The following is a 26,353-nucleotide window of genomic DNA, read 5'->3' as shown; positions in this document are numbered from 1 at the left end:
TACAAATCAGGCCAGTTTTATTATGTCCATGTGCCAGGCTAGGGTTGTGGAGGCAGTCCCGGAAGGGTCCCGAGACTAAGGAAGAGGGGTCTATTTCAGATCCAGGACCAAATACAACTTCAGAGGAGCTCCCTCGTAGACAGGACTAAAGGCAAACACCAGCATGTACCAGACGACAGCTCTTGTGACTAAAGTCTAAAGAGAGGTACGTCAACCATCCTTCCATCTCTCGGCTACTACGTTACCTAGGTTACTAGCATGATACCACCAGGTAAGCCACACAATCCTCTGTTCCACCGACAGGTGACCTCGCCTGTTCTGTGACCCCAGAGCTCCTGAGCAATTAAAGCTGCTTTCAGAACGCCTCCGCTTATTAAATTATACGATGCGTGAAATGATTCTCTACATGACCCATCAAGAGTGTCTCATCCTGCTCAGATAGGACACGGCTGAAGCCTGCCCTTGCCCTAATGGGTGCCCGCCAACAAGCTGCCTTGCAGCCACAGCTGTGGTGGCGGCGGCGGCAGGGGAAAGCCTTCTAAGGCTCTCTTTGCTTCATTAGGTTAAAGAGCCAACTTCCCGCTAATTATTTCATAAAATATTAATCCAGTCTTCCCCAGCCCGGCCAGCTGTGCACCACCCAAGGGGGGACAAAAGAGGCCACACACTACATTAAGCTGCATACGTTGGTTTATGCGTGCAAACGGAGAATCTTCCTATTTGTAATTATTTAAAGAGATTTCCATAATTTAAACGGATTGGCAACACACTTCACTTGGAGGGGAAGAAGACTGGGATTGGGAGACCCATCTGGTTGCTCCTTCTGAGGTCTAGGGTCTGCTCCTCCATGTGGACCAGCGACATGTTATGTTTGTGACCTTCAAATCAGCCCTGGGCTGAGCAGTCTGCGAAACGGATGGCACCTCCCCAAGAAGGCCCTCCTAAAAGAGGGCAGGGGCTCCACTCAAGATACAGATCAGAAGACTGTACACATTTGGGGGTCACCCCGGCCCTCTCAGTCGGTTCAGTAGTTCCCAACCTTGGGTCCCCAGATGTTCTCGGATGACACCTCCCAGGAGTCCTGGCCAGCCCAGTTCGTGGAGGAGGCTTCTGGGAGTTTGTCCAAGGATGTCTGGGGACTCAAGGTGGGGGACCACTCCGTGGGTGTAGAGACAAGAGACGCGCATCTCAAGAGCTGAAGCCCTCTGCCCTTTCAAGGCTACCAAAGCAGATGAATTCAACTCACTGGGGCAGCCGGCAGAGCCGACCCCGAGAGCCAAGGTCAGGTTGTCCGGGCAGCATCCATAAACGGTCTGGCTGCAGTGGAGGACATCAGGGAGAGGCAGAACCTTGGTGACTTCTGGGGGGGAAACATTAAAAAATAAACAACAAGGCAGTAAGGCTATGTTTCAAAGAACAGCTGTAACTCCAAAAGGGAGGCATGGTCAGAAGGAAATGAATTAAAGTTGCTGCTGGGTAACCACAACCCCTATCATCCCCCACTCCGCATGGCTGTGGATGATGGGGAGTACAGTCCCCCGCAGGGTGCCAGGAAAGCTGGTCTAGACAGGGAGAGGAGTTCATCATCAGTAGGACACGACATGAAATTATGAGACTGCCGGGAAGAGAGTGCCTTCAAAGGTGAAAGGAGGCAGCCACCTCAGGCCGCAAGTCTGTGGCGCTCTAGAAAGGCAGAAAACTCTTCCTCATTGGCTCTGTTATTATTGCATTTTTACTGCCAGGGATGGACAGACAGGTGCTGGGTGGATTTTTGTTTTGTTTTGTTTTGTTTTTCCCCCTTTGTGGGACCAAATGATTTGGCTGTCTTCAGCTACTATGCACCTTGACGCGGATACAGCCACGGGGCGGCCTGCCTCAGGCAGCAAATTGTCTTGGACCAGCTTGCCCTGGATGGGAGGGTTACCTCGGCAGGCCCCCTGACTCGCCACATAGATATCTTGCCGTTTCTCACAGCGCGTCTTCTTGAGCTCACACTCGTTGGCGTAGGTCACCCCGTCCGAGCCGCAGACCTGCACGGAAGAGCAAAGAGGAGGTGAGTCGTCCAAACTTCGGACGGAGATCGAAACAGACCCGAGCCCCCGGCCTTGGACGGCGGTTGGATTTCGACATTCGAAGTCACACCCCTCCCTGCCTGTGTCTGGACTTGCTCTTTTTGCACAGCCTACGCTCACGGTGGGAGGGAATCGTGGAGAAATAAATGTGGGGGCTCTACACAGGCTGTGTGAGTCTTCCAGATCTATTTCACCGTCATCGCCACCCACCTTACTCTTCACCTCCAATGCCCGCCTGCTGAGCAGTTTCTACTGGACTCTGTGGCACAGCAGAGGGGTCTGGCAACTTTCACACACCAGAGCACTGCTCCAATGCTCTGGAGGACAAGGGTTGCCTCCTCGGGAGCCGATCTTCCCACAAAGGATGTGACCCATCCTTCCCAGAGCACTCACGGGTCCTTCCAGAAGGAGGACTTCAAAAAACCTTGATAATTTACTTACAATGTCAAAACAAGATGGTTGGAGCCTAGACTTCTTTCATATGCATCCAGAAAGAGGCTGAATTGAAATCTGTATTTTGAGCCTAACAGAAATAAAGCCGAACTGGGAAAATGAGGTTTCTGGGTAAACAGCGGGAATGGCACAATTACAGCAAGAAGGAAAATATAAACAGTGCAGGTGAGAGAATTATCCAGAAGAGGTCAGAATTAAATGAAGTGATTCTCTTTCTCCTGGTGCCGTAGAGATTTCTTCCAGACAAGACTTTTTAAATCACCCTGTCTCGTACATGAGATTTTATTTTAGTGGGGCAGGGAGACGAGAAAACATCTACTATTTTTCCCACGTTTCCTCCTGCTTTTTAACGCACACCCTCTAGAGAGGTGTTGCAAAAAAGGAAAAGGCAGAATAGCTACACAGTAATTTGAATTCAGGCCACGTGTCACAAGGCGCTGGACTCTCGGGTGAGGGGAATACGAGGGGTGGGGTTGGTGAAATGTGGGGTGGGAGCGACTCTCAGACCCTAGGTGGCTATCCCTCCCCCCGCCCTGCTGCAACCTGAAAACCTTCCCACTCAACCTCCTTCTGGATGCAGGAAATTCAGAGCTAAGAAGGACTTCCAACAGATGGCTCACGACCTCAAGAGCCCCCCCTAAGGAGGCTTTCTGTTTGGCTGGGCTTACAAACGACACAGGTGTTTGGCACCTACCAAGTTCTTTGGCACAGCTCCACAGGTGTAGTCACACACGCAGCGATCATCCTCCACGTCATCATCCCAGGAGCCTCCGTACTGCCGGCAGACCTCCCGGCCACACTCATTCGAGTCCCCAGAGCCGGAGCCTCCTCCTGAGCTACATTCTGTCCAAGAGAGAAAACGCAAGAGTTGAATCCTTCCTTATGGTCTACCTTAACTAGAGCTGTGTATATTTTTTCCCCCTTTTAATAATCACAGTGTGCCAGAGTAGAATTCTATGCTGGAATTCAACAGCTCTTAGAATTCCTCTGCTTGCTTGAAAATACAGTCAAGTTTCTAGCCCTCATGAGCATCCTATGTTCTGAAGCTGTCACTCAATGCATTTTAGCTAGTTCATTGTATGTTTTCTAGCTGATTGGGTTGTTTTAATTAAATCTGCATTGCTTAGGATAAGAGGGAGAATGAGTTCTGAAGGGGAAAAAATTATATAGGATGGAGAATAGCTACAGCTCAGTGGCAGAACACCTGCTTCATGTGAGGGAAGTGACCATATTCATCTCTGGCATCCCCAGCTAAAAGGGTTACATAGTGGATGATGATGGAGAGCAGCCATCGCGGTTGCTCATACACAACTAGATGAACTCCTGGAGGACGACTCTGGTTTTGAACAAACAGTGAGTCCACTCTCAGAGGTGCAGTGAATCCACTGTGGGTTTTACATCTTGTGCTTTATAGGAGTTGATCTATTTTGAGCTTATTGCGTAGATTCATTCAGCACCATGAATAGCTGTGCTTTGAAAAGCGCTGTCCAAGGTACTGAAACACACACACCCCTTTTTTGGATAGGGTTCAGCACCTCAGATAACGGCTGTAACATTTGGTAGAAAACACATCATTTAATACACTGAGCAGGCACAGAACTGATTGAACCCCAAATGCTACACTTGCAAAGTGTGTCATCATGGAAGGGCACCAACAAAGGGACAAAACGTCATCCTGGTTGCCATGGTTTCTTCAAGTTAGAGCCGGCCCTGCCATTAGGCAGTTAAAACCAACATCCCTGGCACCAGCTTCAGGGAGTTATGAGAGGGCTGCAAATTGTTCTTTAATTATTTTATTATTAATATATCTTTAGGGGCTGGTGGGTTTTTTTCCCCCCTCCACTTTCCAAAATATCTGGAAGAGTGGGCTTTATCGCACTGCGATTTGTTTGGCGAACACTATTTGCTACTGTGCCTCAGAGTTAACCACGCACACATTATATGTACCAAGATCCAGTATGGGAATGAAGGATCCTCCCCTTCCCTGCCCAATCTTTTAAGGAGAGCGTATTTAGTTATTTAAAATTGTTCAAAGGTTCTCCAAACACAAGTGCCCCCCCAAAAAACCCTCTTTTTTCACCAAGTGATCAAAGGCAGGAAGTTGGCACAAACACAGAGAATTATTCAAGCATTTCCCCTGGAGGGACAGCAACCTGAAACTCCTCCTCGGGGAGCGGAGAGTGCCGTTTGATTAAATGTCATGTTCTGCTGCCGGCTCTCTTTGCCAGCGTTCACCCAACTGTCAGCTGGCCTCTCAATCCTGGCGCAACTGTAGGTGTGGCTTGTGAACCAGAGACACCGAGCCCAGAGAGTAAATGGCCAAAATGGCCACATGCACCACAGAGGGACAAGGGGCCGTGAATTTTCCTCTCGAGCAGGGGTTCCCAATCTCGGGTCCCCAGATACTGTATTCTTGGAGTATAACTCCCAGAAATCCTGGCCAAGCCAGCTCATGGTGAAGGCTGTGTCTTTTTGCATGTGTCTTTTTGAGTTCATTGGTCTAAACTGTGCAAATGTTCCACCGTATTATCCAGCGTTGAGATCTAAATTCATGGCAGGAAAATGCGGAGCTTTCCAATAATTTTTGCCTTTTGGAAAGGATGTTCGAGCTGCATGAAACCCTAAGCCCAGTTTCCAACACGTTCTTTTTATCTGAGCAAGTCAGTCCCTACGGTGGGCCTACGGCAGCTGTCTGCCACGCTGAGGGCCACAGTATCGCTCATGGATCGGTGGCGGACAGAAAAGAGGGACAACAGGTGGAAGAATGGCCGGCAGAAGGAGAAATGCCCAACAAGACCGGAAGGGTTGAGAATGGGCTCGCAAACGTCAAGGCTGATTTAGATATGAAGATGGGTTTGCACCTTCCGAAAAAGCTGCGCTTTTGTTATCTGCCACTCTGGCTTATTGATTTATTGGGTTTGGCAGTCCTTATTCAAGAGTAGGAGGAAGACACCCGGCGCACTCCGAGATGTTCCTTTATACTTCCTACTCATGTTTTAGAGAGCCAGCCTCCAGCACTTTCCTGGATCTGGGGCTCAGTGGAATATTTTAGGGTCAGAAGAAACCCCCAGGTTGACCCCTTTACCTCCCATCTCTATTCTTTCTCCTACTATAGATGGAGGGAGTGGGAGGGAAAGGGGGGGAAGGAGGGAGCCACGTCGCCTTCCCTTCACCCACCTTCCTCTACCTTCTCAACTGTGAAATTAAAGCACTGATAAACCTCTTTGCTGAGGCCTATTACGTGCCGTCACCTTTCATTATTGGCAGATAAAAAGACAATGAGCAGGAGGGTTATGAGAGGAGCAGGGAAGGCAGCTCCTGACACAATGGTGAAGCTGGCAAGCTTAATCAACTCGGAGGGGAAGCCAGTTCTACCCCCCACCCACCCTTTCTCGCTGGCATCTCCCCCGCACCTACACTGGGGGCAGCTCCGCTGCAGCTTCCAGGGAGGGAAGGGCCCACTCAGACGCACACCTGCACGGGAAGGGGCCCCTGGCTTCTGAGAGCCCCCAAGGCAAGGGTGGGGGGGCAGGAAAGAGGAAACAAAATGGGGTAGGAAGCAAAGAGGACCGGGGGGGTGGGGATATGGGTGGGTGGTCCCCCTCCCTGTCTCTTTCCCAGAGAGTCCAACTCCGTGCCCAAAAAAGAAGACACGGGTGCATCACTCGCCTTAAGGAAACAGTGAGCCTAAATGAGCAGGCATCAGCGAAAGAAAGGCCGGTAAATGAAATGGACGCAGAGCGGAATTGATCAGTCGATTTCATTCTGTTCTCCCTGGGCTGAATCAAAGCCAGAACCGTCTCTTTCACCTCTTCTACCCAAAGTACAAAACCTCCATGGCTCTTCTGTACTCTGATGCGACAAACTCTAACCGAGGGTGGCTCATTGCCGCGTTTTCCAACCCAATCCGCTCTTTTGTTGTTAATTTTACCCGACTCCCTCTTGAAATCTCTCCACACCCCTGACTTTGGGAATCAAAAGGGGGAAAGGGGCCCACCTTCATCGCAGGGCCCCCTCTTAGAGACCTCGATCTCCTCCTTCTGCTGGCAGGCCGCTGCCTGCAGCTCGCACGGATTGTCGTAGGTGATCCCGTCGCTCCCACACACTTGGGCCAAGGGCTGCTTCTCGCAACGTGGGCACACGCACTGCCCGCCCACGCATTTGGCCCCAAAGGAGCACACGGTGTCCCCACAGGTTTCTAGAGACAGGATAAGAGGAAGGGAGGGGAAGGGGGGAAAAGATCAAATCAGACAGAAAAGGCCAACATTGTCTAACACAGCGTCCCCATGCTTCACATCTTTCAGAGCTAATGGACCACACTCTCCATCATCCCCAGCCACCATGGTTCTGTGGCCTCTCAAGACACTCCCTCCCCCAGCATGCTAGTGAACCTTTTGTAGCCCAACTGGCACAGATGAGCCAGCTCTGCCAGCGTGACAGCACACGCTCTGGTGAACCCTCTCACTTCAAAAGGGGGGGGGGGAGAAAGAATTTGATTTAATTAATTAATTAATTGGAGAAAAGCCAGAATCCAGGACAATTTTTTTCTCCTTTTAAACAAGGTGAAGTCACCCCCCCCCCTCCTGCCAATGCCCTGGTAACTTTGTAAAGTTTAGGAAAAGGGTTTTCCAGAAAGAGAAATGGGCGCCCAGACACTTCGGTTTTCAATTTTCTTTTGGGGGACTGGTGAGACCCTCTGTGGGTGCTGGGGGGTGGTAAACTGGCCCACGGGCAACCGGACTCTGCCCACCCCTGGTATACACTCTACAAATTCAATCTTATGTATGTTATCCAGGGGTATGTCCCCATGAGGCCCTAAATAAGTATGCAGGGGCTTGTGTTTTCAATCTCTTAACCATCTCTGGAAAAAATCTCTGTCTCGAGTTTTTCGGTCTCCAAGATACAAACCCTTAGAAAGGAGAAACAAAACCATCTGCTCATTATCCAGCACGAGTACGGCACAGGTACAAGTGTTCAAATCAATAGGTAGTACTCTGCATTAGCTACTCATTTTTGGAGGGGAAACCAGAATGAGCCCTCCTCTGGTCAAGAGGCTATGCAAACCTAGTAACTGATCTTAAAGAAAGGGAAAGCACCTACCCCACGGAGGTAGGTCAAGCAGACTATATTACATCAGGCTGCTTTCTGGGGCTCATGGAGTGGAACCATACTAAATCGTCGTAAAAAAAAAAGTGATTAAAAATTCCCTGCATGCAGAAAACTAGCCTGCCAGAGTGGGACCATTTTCCTTGACAGGCTAGTTAGCCTATATGCAGGGATCTTCCTTCTTTTCTTCCTCCAGGAGGAAAACATCATTATATGAGGCCTTGCTTCCAGCTTGGAAAGGGTACAGCTCAAAGGCGACAGGATTATCCCAGAGAGAACCATGTTGCGGAAAAGGCCAGAGGAACTCACTGCAATCGCCTTGAGCCGCCACAGTGATACTGGTCTGCTGGGTGCAGGCCCGCACATGGAGTTCGCACTCGTTCCGGTAGGTGTTTCCGTCCGTGCCACAGACGGGCTGAGAGGAGGGGACGCATTCTGTGGGGCACACGCACCTCCCCGTCTCTGCCTCACAGATGGCGCCGAACTGACACTTCCCACAGCGGTCTGAAAGGAAAAGAAGGGTGAAGGCAGTTATTGATTGATGGGCTGCATTATTCCCTCCCTTTTCCCCAGAAGGAATCAGAGCACTCTCCATATCTTCTGACCTCTCCCTTGCACCCTCCATAATGAGGGCGGGAGAGAGGCCACCTAGCCAAACCTGGCCCTCTAAGACTCCTGAGCTGACCTTCAGGGCTTCCCCACATGGCCACACTCCCTTCCCCATGACAACATGGTCTGCCAGTTACCTTGGTTAGACATTTAGTTAGTTGTCTGCCATCAAGTTGGAACTGTCTTAGAGTCACCCTAACAGGGCTTTCAAGGCAAGTGAGATATTTAAGGAGTGGTTTGACCAGTTCCTCAGTTAGATTCTATGGCTGAATAAGGATTCGAACCCTGCTCTTCAGAGGCTGAGCTCATCACTCTGTCCACAACATCACACTCGCCAGTTCTCTAGTTGTATTCTTTTGCAGCTGGTTTGTACGTTCCCCATTCTGACGGATACCGTCTTTCTTTAGCAATGTGTCTTTTGAATCATTTTGTAATGTTTCAATGCTGTCCTTTGTCTCTGCAATGTGCTTTAATATTATTCCCATTTACGTCTGTTATTTGTACGCTTCCTTAAAACTTGTTGCAACCCGCCTCAAGTCCCAGGTTGGAGACAAAGGAGGGACTGAAATGAAATGAAATAATACCACTGCCTTGCAGTTGACCCTGAGTTTTGTCTTGGCTGGGAGTGGAATATGGTAATGGGGGAGCCTCTCTTCTTCATCTTAATGGAGTGTCAGGACAGCGTAAAATCCTCTTACCTTCTCTCTCCCTGCCCCACTCCATTACAATGTCACATAGACATAAACACCCAGCCTCGCTCACTAAGCTGTTCAGCCGGGCTTGTGCAGAGAGAGGCCGACCTGGAGGAAGGGAAGATGTCCGAGGCACCGAGGTGGCTGGCAACAAACCATTAAATCTGCCAGAGCCAAGAGGGAGAGTAACAAAACATCACCCAAGCTTCTCGCTGTTGCAAGCCTCTAAATGGGAGAGGGAGAGATGAGGCTGCTGCCTTGGGTGCAATTATAAAGCAATATAAGCCATATGCTTGTATCAGCAAGGAAGCCCTACCACAAATCAGTGTTTCGAGGGATATTTCCAGATCTGTGGAAGAGAGGTGGAGAATCTGCAAGCTGTCGTTTCTCCTGCTCTTTTTCAGTTGGCAGCTCTGGGAGAGCTGCCCGATCCTGACCAACTCGTTTGATAATTCCCTCCGCTGCCAAAATGACAAAAGATGCAGTCAAGTCCATAATTGGTGGCAGGAGAACCAGGTGTGGCCCGTGGGTTAAGAGGAGAGGCATCCATAAAACTTAATGGTTGGGAAATGCAGGTCGCAGAAGGGGTCTTGACAGAGCCTCTGTCCCCACCCGCACTCCCGCCAAGCTTCCCCCTTGGCTTGAACTACAATCCCACTGCTCCAGATGGGGAGGCTCTCCAGGACCACCATTCAAGATTCTCTGCTGGAAAATCCTGGAAATCTTGCTTCCAGAATTGCATCCTTAGAGGGATGGTGAACACTTTGCATCTCTCTCTCTCTCTTTCTCTTTCTCTCTCTCTTTCTCAAGCACGCCCTCCAACCCTGCAGGTCTTTCTCCAATTTTAATAGCTTCTCCCTTCCTGGGAGTGGATGTATTTACAACATGACGCCAATAATTCACAGCTCCTGCCATGTCCTTCTCTTCCCATCTCCTCCAGCGAATGTGCGTTCGCAGCATGGGGCGGACGGGGAGGGGGGAGGAAGGGAAAGAGGAGTGGCAGGCAGAGGAGTTCATCTTCATAATTCACTCGCCCACCCAAACCGTCTCCTTCTTCAAGCGCCCCAGAGGAAGGCGGAAAGAAGCGACAGAATGGATCGGCTGCGCGATCCTTTGCTACGGTGCTGTTCGGTTTTGTAGCTTCGTTGGGGGAGGAGGAGACATCCGCCTCACCCAATCCTCTGCAAAAGGGCACATGTGTCCCACCTCCAGCAAGGCACCCCCTTGGAACGGCAACTTGACATTCTTATATGATATGCACACAATGGCGTAGAGGTGACCAACATGAGGCCCTCCAGGTGTTGCTGGACTGCAACCACAACTCTGGCTAGGCTGGCTGGGGCTCAGAGGAGCTGTGGTCCTGCAGCATCCCCTGGAGAGCCCCATCCTACCCATCAGGAGACAAACATCCACTGTGGGTCCCATCATCTGGCATCTCCTTCTGTATCACGCCCATTTAAAACCACTCTGTCTCACCTGGGCTCCTTCTCCTCTTAAGGTAAGATCATAGGGAGGGACCAAACCTTGAAGGACATCAGGGCCACCTGACACTGCAAAGCAGGAGGGCTAGCAGTGCCTTCAAAGGCAATCGGAGGGGGACTGCTAATGGGGAAGAAGAACTTGAGATGAAAGTCTCAGAACCTGTCACTGAAGGCTCTGGAGGGGACAGAGAGAAGGGCCTTTCTAACCTCCGGGTGTCCAGGCTTGATGGCGCAGCCTGGAGAGGTCCAGGACATGCAGCTTGTGCATAGAGTGCTTTCTCAGTAAGTGACGGAAGCCTTTCCCCTTAGAAGTCAAATATGTGCCTCTTTTCCACAGGATGAGGTGAGCCCATGCTAGAAACCTGAGGGGAGCGCTGCCAGCTGGCATCAACAACGATAATCCAAGATGGATCAACAGCCTGGCGCGGAACAAGGCAGCTTCAAATCGACTCCGATCCAGTATTCCCAGAGCGATCCTGATGAAAACATCAGGCCAGATGTGCTTGCATGCAGCTTCTGTACATGCCCCCACAGAGGCTGGCGCGGGAGATACATGCCAGCAAACGGTGCATGGTGTCTGATCCTGCGCTCCCCATCTTCTTTGCCAATTTAATTACAGCCTGAAATTGGGATTGTGCAGTCAGCTGCCGAGTTCCACTGCACAGGGATGTCGCACAAAACGCAGGCCCTGGCATGACAACCTTCCCCGCCCCCTGCCCGATCTCCTGACAGCGACTTCACGCTGGCGAAACAATCCACCGAGACTTGAGTTCAGCCATAGGCCCTGGCGAGCACATCAAGGAAGGGGGGGGGGGGGGAAACACAACATGGCAGAAAGATCGGAGTCCACCTGAAATCCATCCCTGGCTACAAAGGGGGACCGTAGCCATTTTGACCGAGAGCCAGGGAGCCGCAAGCCGTTCCACAGCCACCCAAGCACACAGCAGCTGGGCTTTGTTCTCCCTCTCTCTCTCTCCGCCGCCTTTCTTATGCGAGGATTTAATGCAATTTGCTGACTGGGTGCAAGAGGCTGCAAAGGCACACAGTCGAGCCGAGAGAACACAGGCGCCTGCCAAGACTGGGTTTGTAAGGCCCACCGTCTCCCCACCCCGCCCGTCTCCCGACAGCCAAACTACTGGAATGCATGGTAACATATAGCTTTTAGTGGGTAACCGTATTATGAGTTTTGACGGGATGGGATTGCTGGGTTTTAAACACACTGGCTGGAGGCCAAACGGATTATTCTACAACCATGGGCTTCGATGAGGAGAAGGAGGGGGGGTGTTGTTTCGTATTATATGTTGCTTTTTAAAATTGTTTTAAATGCTGTACATTTTACCTGTAAAATGCTTACAGGGTTGTTGTTTCCCCCCCCCCCCAGAAGTAATATCTGATAAACAGAAGAAGAAAAATGATTATAAAGCTGCTTTATACTATCTGTCCATGTAGCTGAGTGTGGTCCATTCTCACTGCCAATGATTCTTTTCTTGTGCCAGACTTAAAACAGGAGACCACCCCGTTTTAAGCTGCTTTTTGGACCACCCCCACTACTTCTGAGCTTGCAGCCATTCTGCTTGGGGAATTTCTGGGAATTACAGCCCCCAAAAGTAACTTTTCTAAGTTCCAAGTGATATCACCAGATGTGGATAGCTAGGCAAAGAAAGGAACCAACCCCTGTGGCAGCTTTTTAGGGAGAAAAAAACTCAGCTAAGAGTAAAAAAACCCAATGCAGGCTTAGAAACTGAACAGGCTGCATACAAAGAGGGGAAAAATGTTATCTTGCTAAATCAATCAATTCAGACTGTTTTCAACAACAATCACCAAACAAAGCTCTATAAAATGCAATAAAATTAACACAGGAAAAGCTGTTCGATAAAATCTGGCCAATTTAAAAGCAGCGCAGCATCAGGCGGCATCTCTGAAATACTCCAGCAACCTGATAAGCCAGAGACTCCTAAATCCACTTCTGGATGAGACATACTTTTCACCCATCTCTGAAAGACGGGAAGATATACCACTGGGTGGGCTTCCCTGCGGAGGGCACCTCTTCATGGGGTGGAACAGATACAAGAGACCACAAGACGGGTCAGGCCTTTGTGTGAATTGCGGGAGAAGTGATGCACAAACAAAACCAACACCTTCCTGTTAAACCTCTGGCACAGCACCAAAGTCCCCACACTTTCCTGTGTCGGGAGGAATCTACCCTAGGAAGGGATCATTTGATTTGGGAATTATGTTACAGATCTCTCAGCAACAACACTGACGCGCCCACTGGTTTTCCACTGGCAAATGAAACAGCCATTTCCATTCGTTTGGCAAGCAGTTCAGAAAATGAAATAAAAAGATCATCATCCTGTGCCATAAAGTCAATTCTGACGGATGACACCCTTTTTCAGGGTTTTCTGGGTAGAGAATCCTCAGAAATGGTCTCCCCTTCCCTTCTTCTGGAGCGGGGGGGGGGGGGGAGCCCTAGGATGGTGCAGCTTGCCTAAGGCCACCCAGGCTGGCTCTACTCCCTGGAGGCCCAGTAGGGGAATCAAACCCCCAAACTCTGGCTCTGAACCCAGAAACCTAAACCAGCATGGTACCTATTATACAACCCATGCCATTTTGGATCAGACCAGGTTGCTTAGTTTTATCTCTCCAGCTTCCTGCCCACAAACTACTAGATCCCGACCAGAGGAACCATCAGAAATCTCCTCCTTGCTTCTGCCCACACCTGCGAAAGAGGCACCCATACACAGAAGGAGGTACACACTCACCGCACGGGCCCTTGTGCTTCACCCTAATTTCTTTCCGCAGGGCACAAGCCATGGCTTCCAACTCGCACGGGTTGCCGTAGGTGAGGTGGTCGCTGCCGCAGACTGGGTCGTAAACACTCTGACACACCTGCTGGCACTCGCAGACCGCCTCCTGGTTCTTCACCACGCAGGTCGACCCAAAAGTGCACTCAACACTCCGGCATGGGCTCGGCGTGCCGAGATCTGAAGGGGAAGAGTGGGGGGAGTGGAAAGAGAAAGCACAGGTCTGATTCTTCTGCGCAACCCACGCAAGGTGCGTCCCGTGCCTCCGGCCCCTGCAGGATTCAGCCACTAGACTACTGAGTTCTTCCGAACGCCTCCGTCAGCACAATTCTCTCATTCAGCTCCTTCTCTCCACGGCTAAAGGAGACTGATCTGAATCTGTTACCACCAGGGGTGCAGGCTCTACTATTAGGGAACGTGGGGCAAGCACCTCAAAGGGTAGCTGCTGGGGGCATTGGCAAGCTCCTTAGCCATTCTGTGCTGTTGGAGAACAAAACTGTGTGTATCATAAAGCCATATCCTTATCCTCCGCTAAACCAGCTTGATAATCTCAAGGGTGGAAACGGATGTTTCCCCAGGACCTGAAACTGACATGAAAATGGCCACTGGTTATTTTTTTCCTCTTCACAGAAAATTGAGACAATTATGGTAGCTGCCTGTTTCTGACAAAGGATCTAGTCCATGTTGATGAAGTCATCATCATCAAACTGCAGATGATGATGACTTCTCCAGATCATCGAGTCCAGCCCCTGTTAAACAGGCCCAGTGAGGAACTGGAACTCCCAACGGCTGGCTCCACAGCCACAGACCTCAACCACGAGCTATCCAGCAGTTCTAATCTGCTTTTGCTAGGTGCACAGTGCCTCAAGGAGCAGTAGCGCAAAAGCGCCATAATTTCCCCACCAGTGGCAATTTGTTTTTTTTTTAATTTCCCAGTGAAGCAGCAGCAAAAATTATGGCATCAGCTTCATGTCTCCTTCAGCAGGTGCATCAAATGCTAGCTCTGCTGTCAGATTATTATACACTTCCTTAAGAGGGTATAAAAATGCTTAGGGGAGACAAAGAAGCACAGGAAGCTCGTGACTGGAGTGGCAGGGGGTGGTATACACCCTGAAACACCAGGGTGTGGCTTCCACTACCCCCACCACCCTGCCATCTCAGGCCACAAGCTGTCATGGTCACTGATAGATTACTTTAATAATGGGTTATCACGAACAAAACAGTGGAAACTCTTTGTTGGTGGTGCTGCTACAACCACTAATGAAAGAATGACAAAAATCATGGTTACATCCTGCCATAAGGTCAGGCGCTCAGGTCAGAGATGGGGAAAGTAACTTTTTAAGATTATAAATCCCTGCACATGGCGGCCGGCCTTGCTAAACTGGCCAGGCTACCCTGGACGTCTCAGTCCCCAAAAGCAATTTCTCCCACTTTTGTGGTGCTTTTGGTTCCTCCCTGTCATTTTAAATTTAGACCCTGGATTGGCAAAGGTTGACATGACCCTTGGTAACCTGAACCCTGTTAAAAAAAAGAGGTTAAGCTGAGCGTAAAATTGGTTCCAGGCTATATGCTGAATGTCAATATTTTGGGGTTGAGGGAGATTTGCACCCCACTCTCCTCATAAATCCTATTCAGCCACATCCCTGCCTTCTTTGCCTTAATCTAGCCATGCCCACACATTCCAAGATGGCGAGAAACCTGGTTTGTTAAGTCACCATCAAAGCAAACTTTGATTTTCAGGACGAGGCTGATAGATTAGTTTGCAAAGAATGAGGAGTAGGAGGGGTTCCACCCACAACTGAAAATAAGTGCAGGAGATACTGGACTCTCCCTTCAGCACTTTTTGAACTAGAAACACCTTGCCTATCGAACCTCTAGGTTACCCTAAGGCCAGGGGAAGAAAAAAGGCATTTTTCAAAGCCGCTCTCTCTTGCTTAAAGAGGTTTTTTTAAAAAAATAAAATAAAAAAATCTGAATCTGTGATCTTCATGCAACTGGAGGCAAGACGATTAAAGTCAGGGCTAGGCGGAGGCTCTTCTTCCACAAGCAAGGAGAGCGAGCGATGCGTTTCCAGGCCCCCAAAGTAAGAGAAGCTGAAAGGCAGGCCTGAGGTAGTAGGCAAGATGGGGAGGCCACATTGCATTAGGATCAAACGACAGCCGGAGGAAGGGCCGGGAAAGGAGGAAGGAATGGAGGAAGGAGCAAGGAGAGAATAAGAGGAGGAAGGACACACTGAAAGGAGACAGACAGAGAGGAGAGAGGAAGAGGAAGACAACGGCGATTCACAGTCCCAGATCTCAGCAAGGTGGCACACCTGTCTCTGGGCCATCTCCAGACTGCCGATGGAGACGCTCTCTAGCTGAATGTTTCTCCATTCAAAGATAATCAATCCTAAAATGAAATTTTCTACAAACCCTCTAGGGAGGAAACTACCAAGCTAGGGGACAGAGTTCTTCCTTTCGTATAGCTATCTCCATATTATGCACAGTTTCTATACACAGGCAATTAGTTTTCCTTGCAAACAGAGAACTAGCCAGTCAGGAAGGAAGAATATTTATTTATTTATTTATTTATTTATTTATTTATTTATTTATTTATTTATTCGTTTGTTTATTCGTTTGTTTCTTTGTTCGTTCCTTTGTTCATTCATTCATTCTATTTGTACGCTGTCTATCTGGTCAAAACGACCAATCTAGGTGGCTTCCAGACAGATAAAAAAATATACACATATACAAGGAGGCTCTTTCAATTAATATATATATATATATATATATATATATAGAGAGAGAGAGAGAGAGAGAGAGAGAGATAGAGATAGATATAGATATAGATATTTGGGGCGGAGTGCAGGAGTAGGCGGCTGTCCTCTAAGGTCCATCATTAGATATACATATGTATGTATTGTGTGCCGTCAAGTCAATTCCAACTTATATCCACCCTTTCCAGTATAAGAATACTCAGAAGTGATTTCTCATTCACTTCTTCTGGGGGTGGGGTATTCTGGGACTGTGCAGCTGGCCCAAGGCCACCCAGGCTGGCTTTACTCCCAGGAGGCCCAGTGGGGGAAATTGAATTCCAAACCTCTGGCTTCACAACCAGAGGCCTAAACCACTGAGCTATCCAGCCAGCTTTATTGCCCCTGGTTTTCCATTATGTTGCCCAACCAGGCATTAAAAGGATGGCAGCAATTCAGCCTAATTTTAATACAGAACAGTAAAAAAAATCTTGGCTGGTTGGAGGCTTGAACCTTGCTTCTCAAGTTATTATAACCAGAGAGGGTGGGTTGTATCATGCTTCATGTGTCACCTACTAGAAGCAACTGACTATATGTTTTCCTTTGGTAAGGTATTAGAGGCACAACAGTGAAGGGCTTTCAGTACAGGCTTTATGCACTCAGAGTCCAAGAACTGCAATTTAAGTGGAAATTTAACCTTTGTAGAATGTTAAACACAGATACCAAAGGGCAGGCACACCATTTAAATTGCATTTTGTGAAGGGGAAAAAAACATGTACTAGCGATTACGACTTGTCTTGTTTTTATATTTTTACTGGATTGGTTTCTGTAAGATTAAACCATCACACACTTTGGTATTAGGTTCATGTATTTTTAGGTGCTCATTCATTATGGCAGTTATACTTTTCTGAAAGATCTGGAAAGCTTGGTTCTGTTCATGCATACATAGAAAGAGAGAGAGACACACACAAAGACAGAAAGAGAAACAGAGAGAGATGCAGAAACAAGTTAGAGAGTGAAGAGAGAAGAAGACAGCAGAACGTTTCCAAAAAGCCAGGCAGGGCAATAGATTAGAAACCAACCAGGAGCAGTCCAGATTTGCAGGGAAAAGGAGAGCACAGAGCACGTGCTGGAGCATAGGGTGATGGGGGGGGGGGAGAGAGAGAAGGTGTCGGTGTTAATGGCAGCTTGCAAATAAAAGCTGGTGACCACGTGCACTTCTTGCCCCTGACTGGCAGGGCGGAGGAGATGCAAAGCATGATCAAGGCTCAAGGCATTGCATTTCAAGAGGGGAAAGGATCGTTCCCCCCCCTTTTCCCACCCTATGGGACTAAGGGGGGGGGGGAGGAGGAAGAGGAAGAGGAGAAAGAGGAAGAAAAGATAGATTATCCCAGGCAGAGGGAAGAGGGTGAGACGGGGGGGGGGGGGGAGGAAGGAGAGAAAGCCGACCTCGGAGCAGAGACATCCCAGTAGGGTGTGGCAGGAGACTGCGCTGGCGCGTTTCTTTCCTCCAAACGGGGAATGCTGGAAGACACAAGACACACAACGGAAAGGAGAAAAGAGAGGGGGGAGAAAAGAAGAGAAGACAGACATAGGCGACAGACAGACGGCCCCCCCGCCCGCCCACCAAGCGCCAGACCTGGTCAGATTATTGACCCACTGAATCCTCCCTTGCTCACAAAGGGTGCCTTGTGGACTGAGCAGAAGTGGGGCCTTTGCCCCAACGTTTCAGGGGTGCCGCCACCGCCGCCCCCTCTTACAATCACAAGCTGCCTCGGTTTCTCCTTAGAGCAAAGTCAGGACCCTAAGCAGGGACCCACGAATGGGCAAGGGCCAGAATGTTGGCAAAGCTGCAAACTTTGCCCAGTCATTTAATCCACTAAAGGGTTTGTTGACTGACAGTAGGAAGGAGTTAGTTCCGAGGGGCTTTTAGATAAGTTGGGGGCAAGACTTCAGACTTTGAAGGCTGATCTGGTAGAGGGGATGAAAATGATGGTTCTGGGTTGGTTGGTTTCATTTTTGTTGTTGACTAAATGGTACGGTATCTTCCTTTCCTGTCTATATTTATTTCTTTAAAATCTTTGTACCCTACATTTTTACTCTAGCAACAGCCAGCAAGTAAGTGTCCACAGGACTGCTTATATCTATTTAATCTTATATCATAATTTTAGAACGGCAGGAGCTGGAAGGGACCCTCTGGATCATGGGGTCCAGCCCCTGTTAAGGAGGCCCAGTGGGGGAATCAAATCCCCCATCATCTGGCTCAGCAGCCAGAGACCTGAGTTACCCAGAATTTATCTGGGGTTTTAGCTCCAGCAAATGCAAGAGTCCAGAATTCTGAGTAGACATATATAAGATTGCACTGCAAAACCACTGTATTGCTAATTCTCTCTTTATAGGGTGAACCTTTGGCTCTCCAGATGATCTCATTTGGGGTGGGTGGGTGGTTTCCAGGTAGAGTGGAAGTGGTTTCCCCTTCCCTCCTTCTGGGGGCACCCTGGGGCTGTGCAGCTTGCCCAAGGCCACATAGGCTGGCTCTATTCATAGGAGGCACCATGGGGAATCGAACTCCCAACCTCTGCCTCCACAGTCAGAGTACTACCGGCCTAAAATCTCCACCCTATTTATATCGAGCCTTCCTTACACCCTCTTCTTTTCAATCACCCTGTTCAATCATATACACAAATGCTAAACACCCAAATCGACTCATTCTGAACCAGAGCACTGGCCTGTGTCGACCCATGCAAGCTATTCAGAATGGCAGCTGCCCTCTTAGATGCCAGACCGTGGGTCTTTGTGACCCTCCTAGCTTGGACTACCAGCATGTAGTGCAAACAATCTGCTGTTGAAGTATAAAAACATCATCTTCAAGAGAACTGGGACGCATCACCCAGGAGCAAAATCCTCCATACCCCCAGAAGCTTGGCATCAGAAGATGGAAAAGCGTGGTGATGTTTGCTTGGCATGACGGGCTATGCCCTCCCTTTGGCAGGTCCCCACTGGTGTCTCCAGCAGGGCGTTTCTTAGTTCTGATGGCCTCTCCCAGGAAGAAAGAAAAACCCACTGATTTCCCAAGCCATTTCAGTGAGACCACCGCAGCTGGCCCTGGAGGCCAATGGAGAGGGGAGGGCGGGCACAGTCCCAGATCCACTCACCACATCCAAGAGCTGCCTGGCCTCTAAAGCCTCCAGAAAGCTGGAGGTGGCAGTGGAGGAGGGAGGAGAACACAGACGAGCCTCCCAGCGCTTCTTGTCCTGGATCTCGGAAGGAAGAGCTGAGTCAGGTGACCTCCTTGCCCCAATGGCCTCATGCTGCTCTGCCAGGTACAGATAAAAGTTGAGAGCAAAGCCTGGAGCTCCTCCGGCTTGTGACTCAGACAGCTCAAGCTTCAAAAAGGGAACAGGGTCTTATTTCCCTTTGGCTGGCTGTACTTTGCACACTTCCAAAATTAATCCCTGCCTTTGGCAGCAGCATCATGACTTCCTGGGCCGAGGCATGGAGAAGTCTGAATAATGGCGCTAGAATACCTCTAGAAAGGGCTGGGAAAATGTACAGATCCCCAACTCTTTCTAGAGGTACGTCTGTCTTTTAGGATATAGTACCCTTGGAAAGATACACAAGCCTTTAAAATGTACAAAGCATCCAGCCCAATTGGGCTTTCAAAAAAGGGATAGAAATTAATGCTCATGCAAGCCCGGCTCTGTTCCACCCAGAAGGGAATCCTGTAGCCGTGACAGATTACACAATCTGAGCATCTCTGCTTCACTAGCAGAACAAATAAATACTAAAAGCAAAAAAAAATACAGGAACAGGTGCTTAGCTAAAGGACTTCTGCAGCAAGCAGCAAAATTCTGTGATTCTTTTGTCATGCTTTTAAACAACCACATCACAAACCGAAGTGTGGAGAGCTGCTTCCTACAGGTCTCTGTATTTATTGACGAAGCCCTGGGCCGACTCTAAACACCAGGACACTTAGTAGCTGCCAAAGGTGCTTTCCCATCATCTGATATCAAATCCATGCTAACTGGAAAGGCTCAGGACTAGACGGGGTAACTTTATTTTTAAGGAAAGGACCCAAGTTACTCTGCAGAGGGATTGCTTTAAAGGCAGAAGAGTCTCCGCTTCAGTCCCCCAACCCTGGAAGGCAAGGCTGAGAAAGATGCCTTAAAAAAAAATCAGAAAAGACTCCACCTGCTAGTATTGGCCAGAGATGGGGAAGGCATGGCTCCTCAGATGTTGCAGCACTACAAATCCCAGCGTTCCTCACCACTGGCTACACTGACGAGGACTCAAGGGAGTTCCCTTCCAACAGTATCTGCTGAGTTCTACTTTGCTCCCTGTTGCAGAGACGGACAGACGTGGCAACTTCCTTCGTTCCTCTATCACGTTTTTTTGTCACGGTGGTGCGTTGGTCACACCAATCATTCATCTGGTAGTTACCGATTTGATATACTTATATTACATTTATTTATCTGGCACGCATAAATAAATGACACATTATAAGCCACTTTGGCACAATCTTGTGAAAAAGGGGCCTTTGACTAAATAGAAACGAAGGTAAGAATGAATCCTCTTCTTTTGTTATCTGTTTCCAAGCTGAGACTTTCAAAGAAAAAAAAATTGGTTTCAAGGCTGACGGGTGTAAGTCTTCTCTAGGGAAATCAATACCTGTTCTGTGCTCACCGTTTGTTTCTCCACAGGTTTGAGACAAGGAAGAAGAGACACTGCCAGGAATCATGGCTTACAGATCACACCTGTAAACTGAGAAAGCTTTGTGCAGGATGGGGTGGGGGAAACAGAAGCAGGTAGAAGGTAAGAGGAGGGGTTTATTCTTGTTTCAGGGGCCACGTTGAGCTGGAGTTAGTGAGGGAAGGGACTGGGGGCAAAACAGGGTTTAAGAGGAAAGAGAGCTGCCCCTGGGGAGCAGGAAGAACAGCGGTCCGAGAGTGAGCTGGCAGACGGATGGACGGATGGACGGATGGATGGATGGATGGACGGACGGACAGATGGATGGAAGGGTGGATGGAAGGCACGGACTGAACACTCCAGACACTGATATTCAGACATTCCCCTTAAACCACGAGGGAGGAAAGAGAAAGAAGACAGAAAAGCAAAGACAGAGACAACACAGGAGAGAGGAATTCGGAAGACCCAAGGCAAAGAATTAAGGGCGGGAGAGATCAGTCCAGCCCGTGAGAGTGTCAGTAAAGTGGCCATTGTCAACTTACCTCTCCCAGGTGTATCAATAGGGTCAATATGGAGACATAACTTGAGATGCTTACTTAATTAGTCCCGGGTTTTTAAAAAAGTAACTTTTTTTCAATACAAAGAATGGGGCACAACGTGAGAGCTGAGTCCATCCACCCTCGCGCCCCGCCAACAAACCTGCATCTTGGCAAAAGATGCCGCTGCCACCAGAAAGGGGAGCCGGCTGCATCACGTACCACAAGGGCCTTGGTGCTTGACCGGGATGGCCAATCTCTGCTGACACTCGGCTTTCTGCCGCTCGCAGTCGTTGGCGTAGGTCCGGCTGTCCCTGCCACAGAGAGGTCGGTAGGCGCCATCGCAGAGGACGCGCTCACACGAGCAACGGGCCACCCCCCGGCGGTTCAGGCACACGCCATGAAATCGGCACTCATCCTTGCACTTATCTGGAAAAGAGGAAGACAATGTGAGTCACCAGAAGGGGTTTCTACAACCTCTACGCTGAGGTCATCCAAACAACACCTTCTCGTATCGGCTAGAAAGAAGGCAGCCGGAGATCCAGAAGGAGACGGGCACCCTGCAAAGCTAAAGCCACTTTATGTCCCCCGCGCTGGGATGCATGGCAGCTGAATGGAGAATGTGCACAAAGCATTCAACTTTGTGACCACGCAATGTGCATATTCTTTCTCTCTCTCTCTCTCTCTCTCTCTGTGTGTGTGTGTGTGTGTGTGTGAAATCTATTCGTACTGACCCCTGAAACAGACATCCATGTTCTCACTTTTCCTTACACCCTCAAGACAGTTTACAGATGAACCGAACAATGTATAAAAACCATAGCAGTGCTGTTCCATTAGGCACCCTTTCCAGGATACTTTGTAAATAGGTATAATGGCTCTATGCGAGTTCTCTATTTGGCTCCTACTGATCTCAACTTGATATATAACTGCCTGTTTGTGTCTTGGCTGCCAAGGGCTTTGGCTGCAGTACAGCCTCATCTCCTACAGGGGATACACACAACATACATAACACTTTACAGTCCTCTTACCTCTTACAAACCATTCCTTGTTTAATGAGCAATATCAGTGCAAAGTGGAATCCCTTTATGCCCCGCCTCCCCCAAACATGAATATGTCCATTTCCACCAATCAACTTTCTCCATAGAAACAAGTGGCTTCCATTCCTTTGCATGGAAGAATGTAAATATAATATGAAATTTTGGACCGGTAACAATTGTTTCTATTTTATTGCAATTTCAGTGTATCCAGTTGAGATACATCATAATGCTATGTTTTACCATTAGCCACATTAGATGCCCATTATTTGGCAAACAAACAGCCCATAAATATTTACAATAAACTAATGATGCCAGCTAATATTATAATGCCCTGCATTCAAAGAAATGTGCAATCGTAGCACACAATTTGCTGGAGTAAAATATGTACAAATGGTTCTCAGCAAAGAAAACCACAAAACAATGGGTACTAGAGATGGGATTATTTTGGGTGGGGGATCCTGTTACAGACACCTGAATATGGTTCACCTGGGAGAAAAGTTTCATCTGGAAGGCTTTGAGGCTGAGCTAGGCCTAACTCTGTCCAAGCTTCCTGTTCCTGCCCCAGTGCGAGCTGGGAACTTTCTTACTGAACAGGAAGCTAGGAAGAACTAGGCCTAGCTAGACCTCAAAACCTTCCAGTTGAGGCCTTTCTCCCAGGTGAGCCACACTTAGGTGTCCATGAGGTGTCTGTCTATCAGGCAGAATTCCCAGAATAGAGAATTAGAGGGGTTGTAGTCTAAAAATCCCATCGCTGGTGGAGACATTCCTCCAAGCCACTATACTGATTGTTAACAATTTCCATGAATCTCTTCTGCACTGGAATTGATCCACATGCTACCCCCCCCCCCCCAATAATTTTACTTGAGGAAAAACTCACCCTGGAACTGGCACTGTCCGGAACGCACCTTCTGGATCTCCATCCCACGAATGGCGCCCGACTTCACCATCACACAGTCATTGTCGTAGGTCACACCATCATCACCACACACTGGGTCCCACTTCTTGGGGCAGCTTTCAGGCCGGGACAGAAGCTCAGCGCGCCGAGTGCGAGGATTAACCCGGCAAACTCTGTTCATATCGTTGTGGGTGCTTTTGCAGGGGTCTTCGGAGTAAGAGGAAGCAGAAGAGAGCAACATGACTCCACGGAGCCACCTTTATATCTTGAGTTTAGCTGCCCATGCCTCTAGGCCATTATCCTTAGTACTGTCTTCAACCAACAGCAGGTCAAAAAAGTCTTAAAGATGTATCAGTCATTACTACACAAGAACCTTTTAACTAGTCTTCCCAGGGAGCTTTGAAATGTTCCTTTAAGAACAATTCCCAGAATTACACATACACACACACACACACAAACGCCCATGCATGGCCTTTGGGATCTGCCTTCTATCTAAGAGGTCTATCTCACTAGCCCTGTTTTGTCTGGTCTTAGTTGTGAGCAACCCCTCTCCAGTCTTCTCCATCATTTTTCTACCAGAAGCCTTTTAAACGGAGATGTCAAAGTTCGAACCCCGAAAACTCCTCTGTGCAAGGCAGGTGCTCCATCACGGAGCCGTGACTCATCTCTTTAGATGGGATCCCTCCACCAAGGTTGCCTTACTCAAACTGCTGATTCATCTACCAACATTTTGCCTGTTTTAACTGAGAGCGGTTCCCTAGGCATCTCAGGCAAGAGTCTTTCCAGGACATGGATGCAACTACAGCAGGGAGCGAGAAAATCCAACGTGGTCTGGACAAAAAGAAAATGTTTATTCTATATGCTAATAGCCAGACTATTCTCCTTTGAAGGCCAAAATAGGCACAAGACATAATCAGCAGGCTCAGGGGGGCTGTGAGAGAGAGAGCAAAGGGTGTATCTTGAATCAAACTTCTTGTACTGCAACGCTATGTTGCAGCTCTTGCTTGCAATTCTATAAGCTTCTCCACTATGCACCCAAGCCTCTCAGCCACTCTAGGCTATGCTGTACATAGCCTTTGATGCTTATTATAAGTGTTTCCTCTAGGGAAATCCACCTATGTTCTGGAGACAATATCCTTTCCTGTCATTCTCTTATTTGGTTATCTCAGGAATACTAGAAAGATGAGCCTAAGGCCCCAGTCGGTACATATCAGCTACATACATGCTTTCTTTAGCATGGCAGGGAAGACACGTATCACACTGGAAACAGCACACTGGAAAGACCAACGTGCATGTGGAGCTGTAACGAAAAACAACCGGAGCGCAGGTGTGGATCAGCGGACCTGGCTCCCACCTGTCTAATCCGGGCTTATCCGGATCACCTTCCATTCACCGCTTGGATGCTCTTATCAGAATGCTAAAGACACCGGGCTACTTACTGGCTAATCCTCTTCACTGTCTCACTGCTGGGGCATTTCCAGCAACCTGGGCTGATAACTCCTGGGAAGAACCAACCCACTTCTACTCCATTTATATATATATATACACACACATTGGGTTTTATATACATTATAAACCCAACACATTGTCCTCTTGTTTTGTTATGGATCCTAGTGAACCAAAATATTCGCACATTCCTATCAAGCGCTTCCCAAGATGTGGGGGACAAAAGAGGGACAAAGGATTAACCCATCACCATGGAGACTGGAAGAACCACCTAGGTATCTATTTAGCAGCTGGGGGGGGGGGAGAGAGAGAGAGAGAGAGAGAGAGAGAGAGAGAGAGAGAGAGAGAGCCTTAACCCTACAGACAAATGATACAGAAAGACCAGAACCATCTTCAGATTTTAGGAGGTCCTCAGACAAAAGAACATTTCGTTCCTTGAGTTTGGGGAGAAAAAAAACCCCAACATAAGGCAATGCCCATAGATCTGGGCAACCTAACAGAAGACCCAGGTGGCTCTGACTTTTCATCTCCTTGCACAGGTTGGATTACACCGGGGGGGGGGGGGCAGAGCGGTTCTACCCCCCCCCCGAACCATGGAAAATGTCTGCCAGTCAGAAATGCACGACGAAATGAACAATCTAATACCCACTAGTTACAGCAAAAAAAAAGAAAAAAGAAAGAAAAAAGAAAACGAGAACTCAATGACACTTTGGAGACTGATAGATTAATGCTTGCATCAGGTTTTCATTGTAAACTACTTCTTCACACAGATGGAGTCAAACCAGCAATTTATATACCAGGGGTCTAGGTTGTCGAATGCAGACAAAGGCAGCTGAATCATTCACACACCACTCGTACCTTTTGATAGGATTAAGGTTACAGAAACATCCTGGCTATAGAAGGGCTTTTAAAGTAATACACAAGTTGGCTAGGTTATCAAGGCGTCAACTGCCCTCCCAGGTGTCAAAACAAGGGGTTTCTGCTTTCAGGACAGCGTATGCTTTAACAACACTAATTTATGCCCACTGTTCATAATTCGGTTGTCATTTCCTGCATCCCACTTCTCTGTTATCCTGAGCCTCCATAATCATAACTACTTGCAGATAAACCTGTGGCTTGAAAACTGAACTCATGGTACAGCCAACAAAGCAGATTGTAACCTGCAAAAAACAAAAAAAAACAAAACAAAAAAAAAACCTCCTGCTAAAATAAACCTGTTTGTCTCAGAGTCTGGAAATGAAACTACAAATGCAGATGAGGGGATCCCTTTATTTAGACCATTCTAACCAGATGGCACCTGGGGAGAAGCATTAAAACACATCCACATCCCACGCAGACACCCAAACTGATTGCAACCAGCTCTGAGCTCACTGAAGAAATATGCCTGGCAGATATTTTTGCCATGACAATTTTGGGGACATTCATTTATAATTTTTCTGTACTATGCCTGAAGAAGGGAATTTATTCATGAAAGCTTATGCTGAATGTTTGGTTTTTAGTGGTCAAAATAAAGGCATCACCTCTTCCACATTTGTATCGTGTAAAAGACCACATAGGTATCTCTGCTGTTGTTTTGGAAAACTTAAAATGTTACATTTAGCACACGAACAAGAAAACTACTACTTTTATTTAGAACAGGAGGACAAGCCAACCAATGTATCTACACTTTAAAAAAAATACTGTTCCAGGTTTCTAAGTTCTGTCTTCAGGCATCTCGCTACACTTTTCTTGCTGTATTGAAATAGGCAGGTATGGCTACTTCTCTGAAAATTATCCTGTATTATGTGCAAAGCATCTTGCTG

The 26,353-nt window shown here is 48.3% G+C and overlaps 1 protein-coding gene across 7 annotated transcripts in view; it reads right to left on the bottom strand.

The window, feature by feature from the left end:
• AGRN (agrin) overlaps positions 1-26,353 on the bottom strand; it is a 192,721-nt gene that overhangs the window by 42,171 nt on the left and 124,197 nt on the right. For all 7 annotated transcript variants that reach the window (XM_078379240.1, XM_078379242.1, XM_020782252.3 and 4 more), the window contains 8 exons: positions 23,088-23,312; positions 21,396-21,602; positions 13,176-13,397; positions 7,941-8,135; positions 6,523-6,723; positions 3,220-3,368; positions 1,925-2,030; positions 1,247-1,360 (listed from right to left, as the gene is read on the bottom strand). In XM_078379240.1, the coding sequence (XP_078235366.1) occupies positions 1,247-1,360; positions 1,925-2,030; positions 3,220-3,368; positions 6,523-6,723; positions 7,941-8,135; positions 13,176-13,397; positions 21,396-21,602; positions 23,088-23,312 (1,419 nt within the window). The remainder of the gene's footprint in view (positions 1-1,246; positions 1,361-1,924; positions 2,031-3,219; positions 3,369-6,522; positions 6,724-7,940; positions 8,136-13,175; positions 13,398-21,395; positions 21,603-23,087; positions 23,313-26,353) is intronic.

Source organism: Pogona vitticeps, chromosome 7 (assembly GCF_051106095.1).
Source record: "Pogona vitticeps strain Pit_001003342236 chromosome 7, PviZW2.1, whole genome shotgun sequence".
Lineage (NCBI taxonomy): Eukaryota > Metazoa > Chordata > Lepidosauria > Squamata > Agamidae > Pogona > Pogona vitticeps.
The sequence above is the reverse complement of the archived record's forward strand: the minus strand, read 5'-3'. Positions and strand labels throughout refer to the sequence as shown.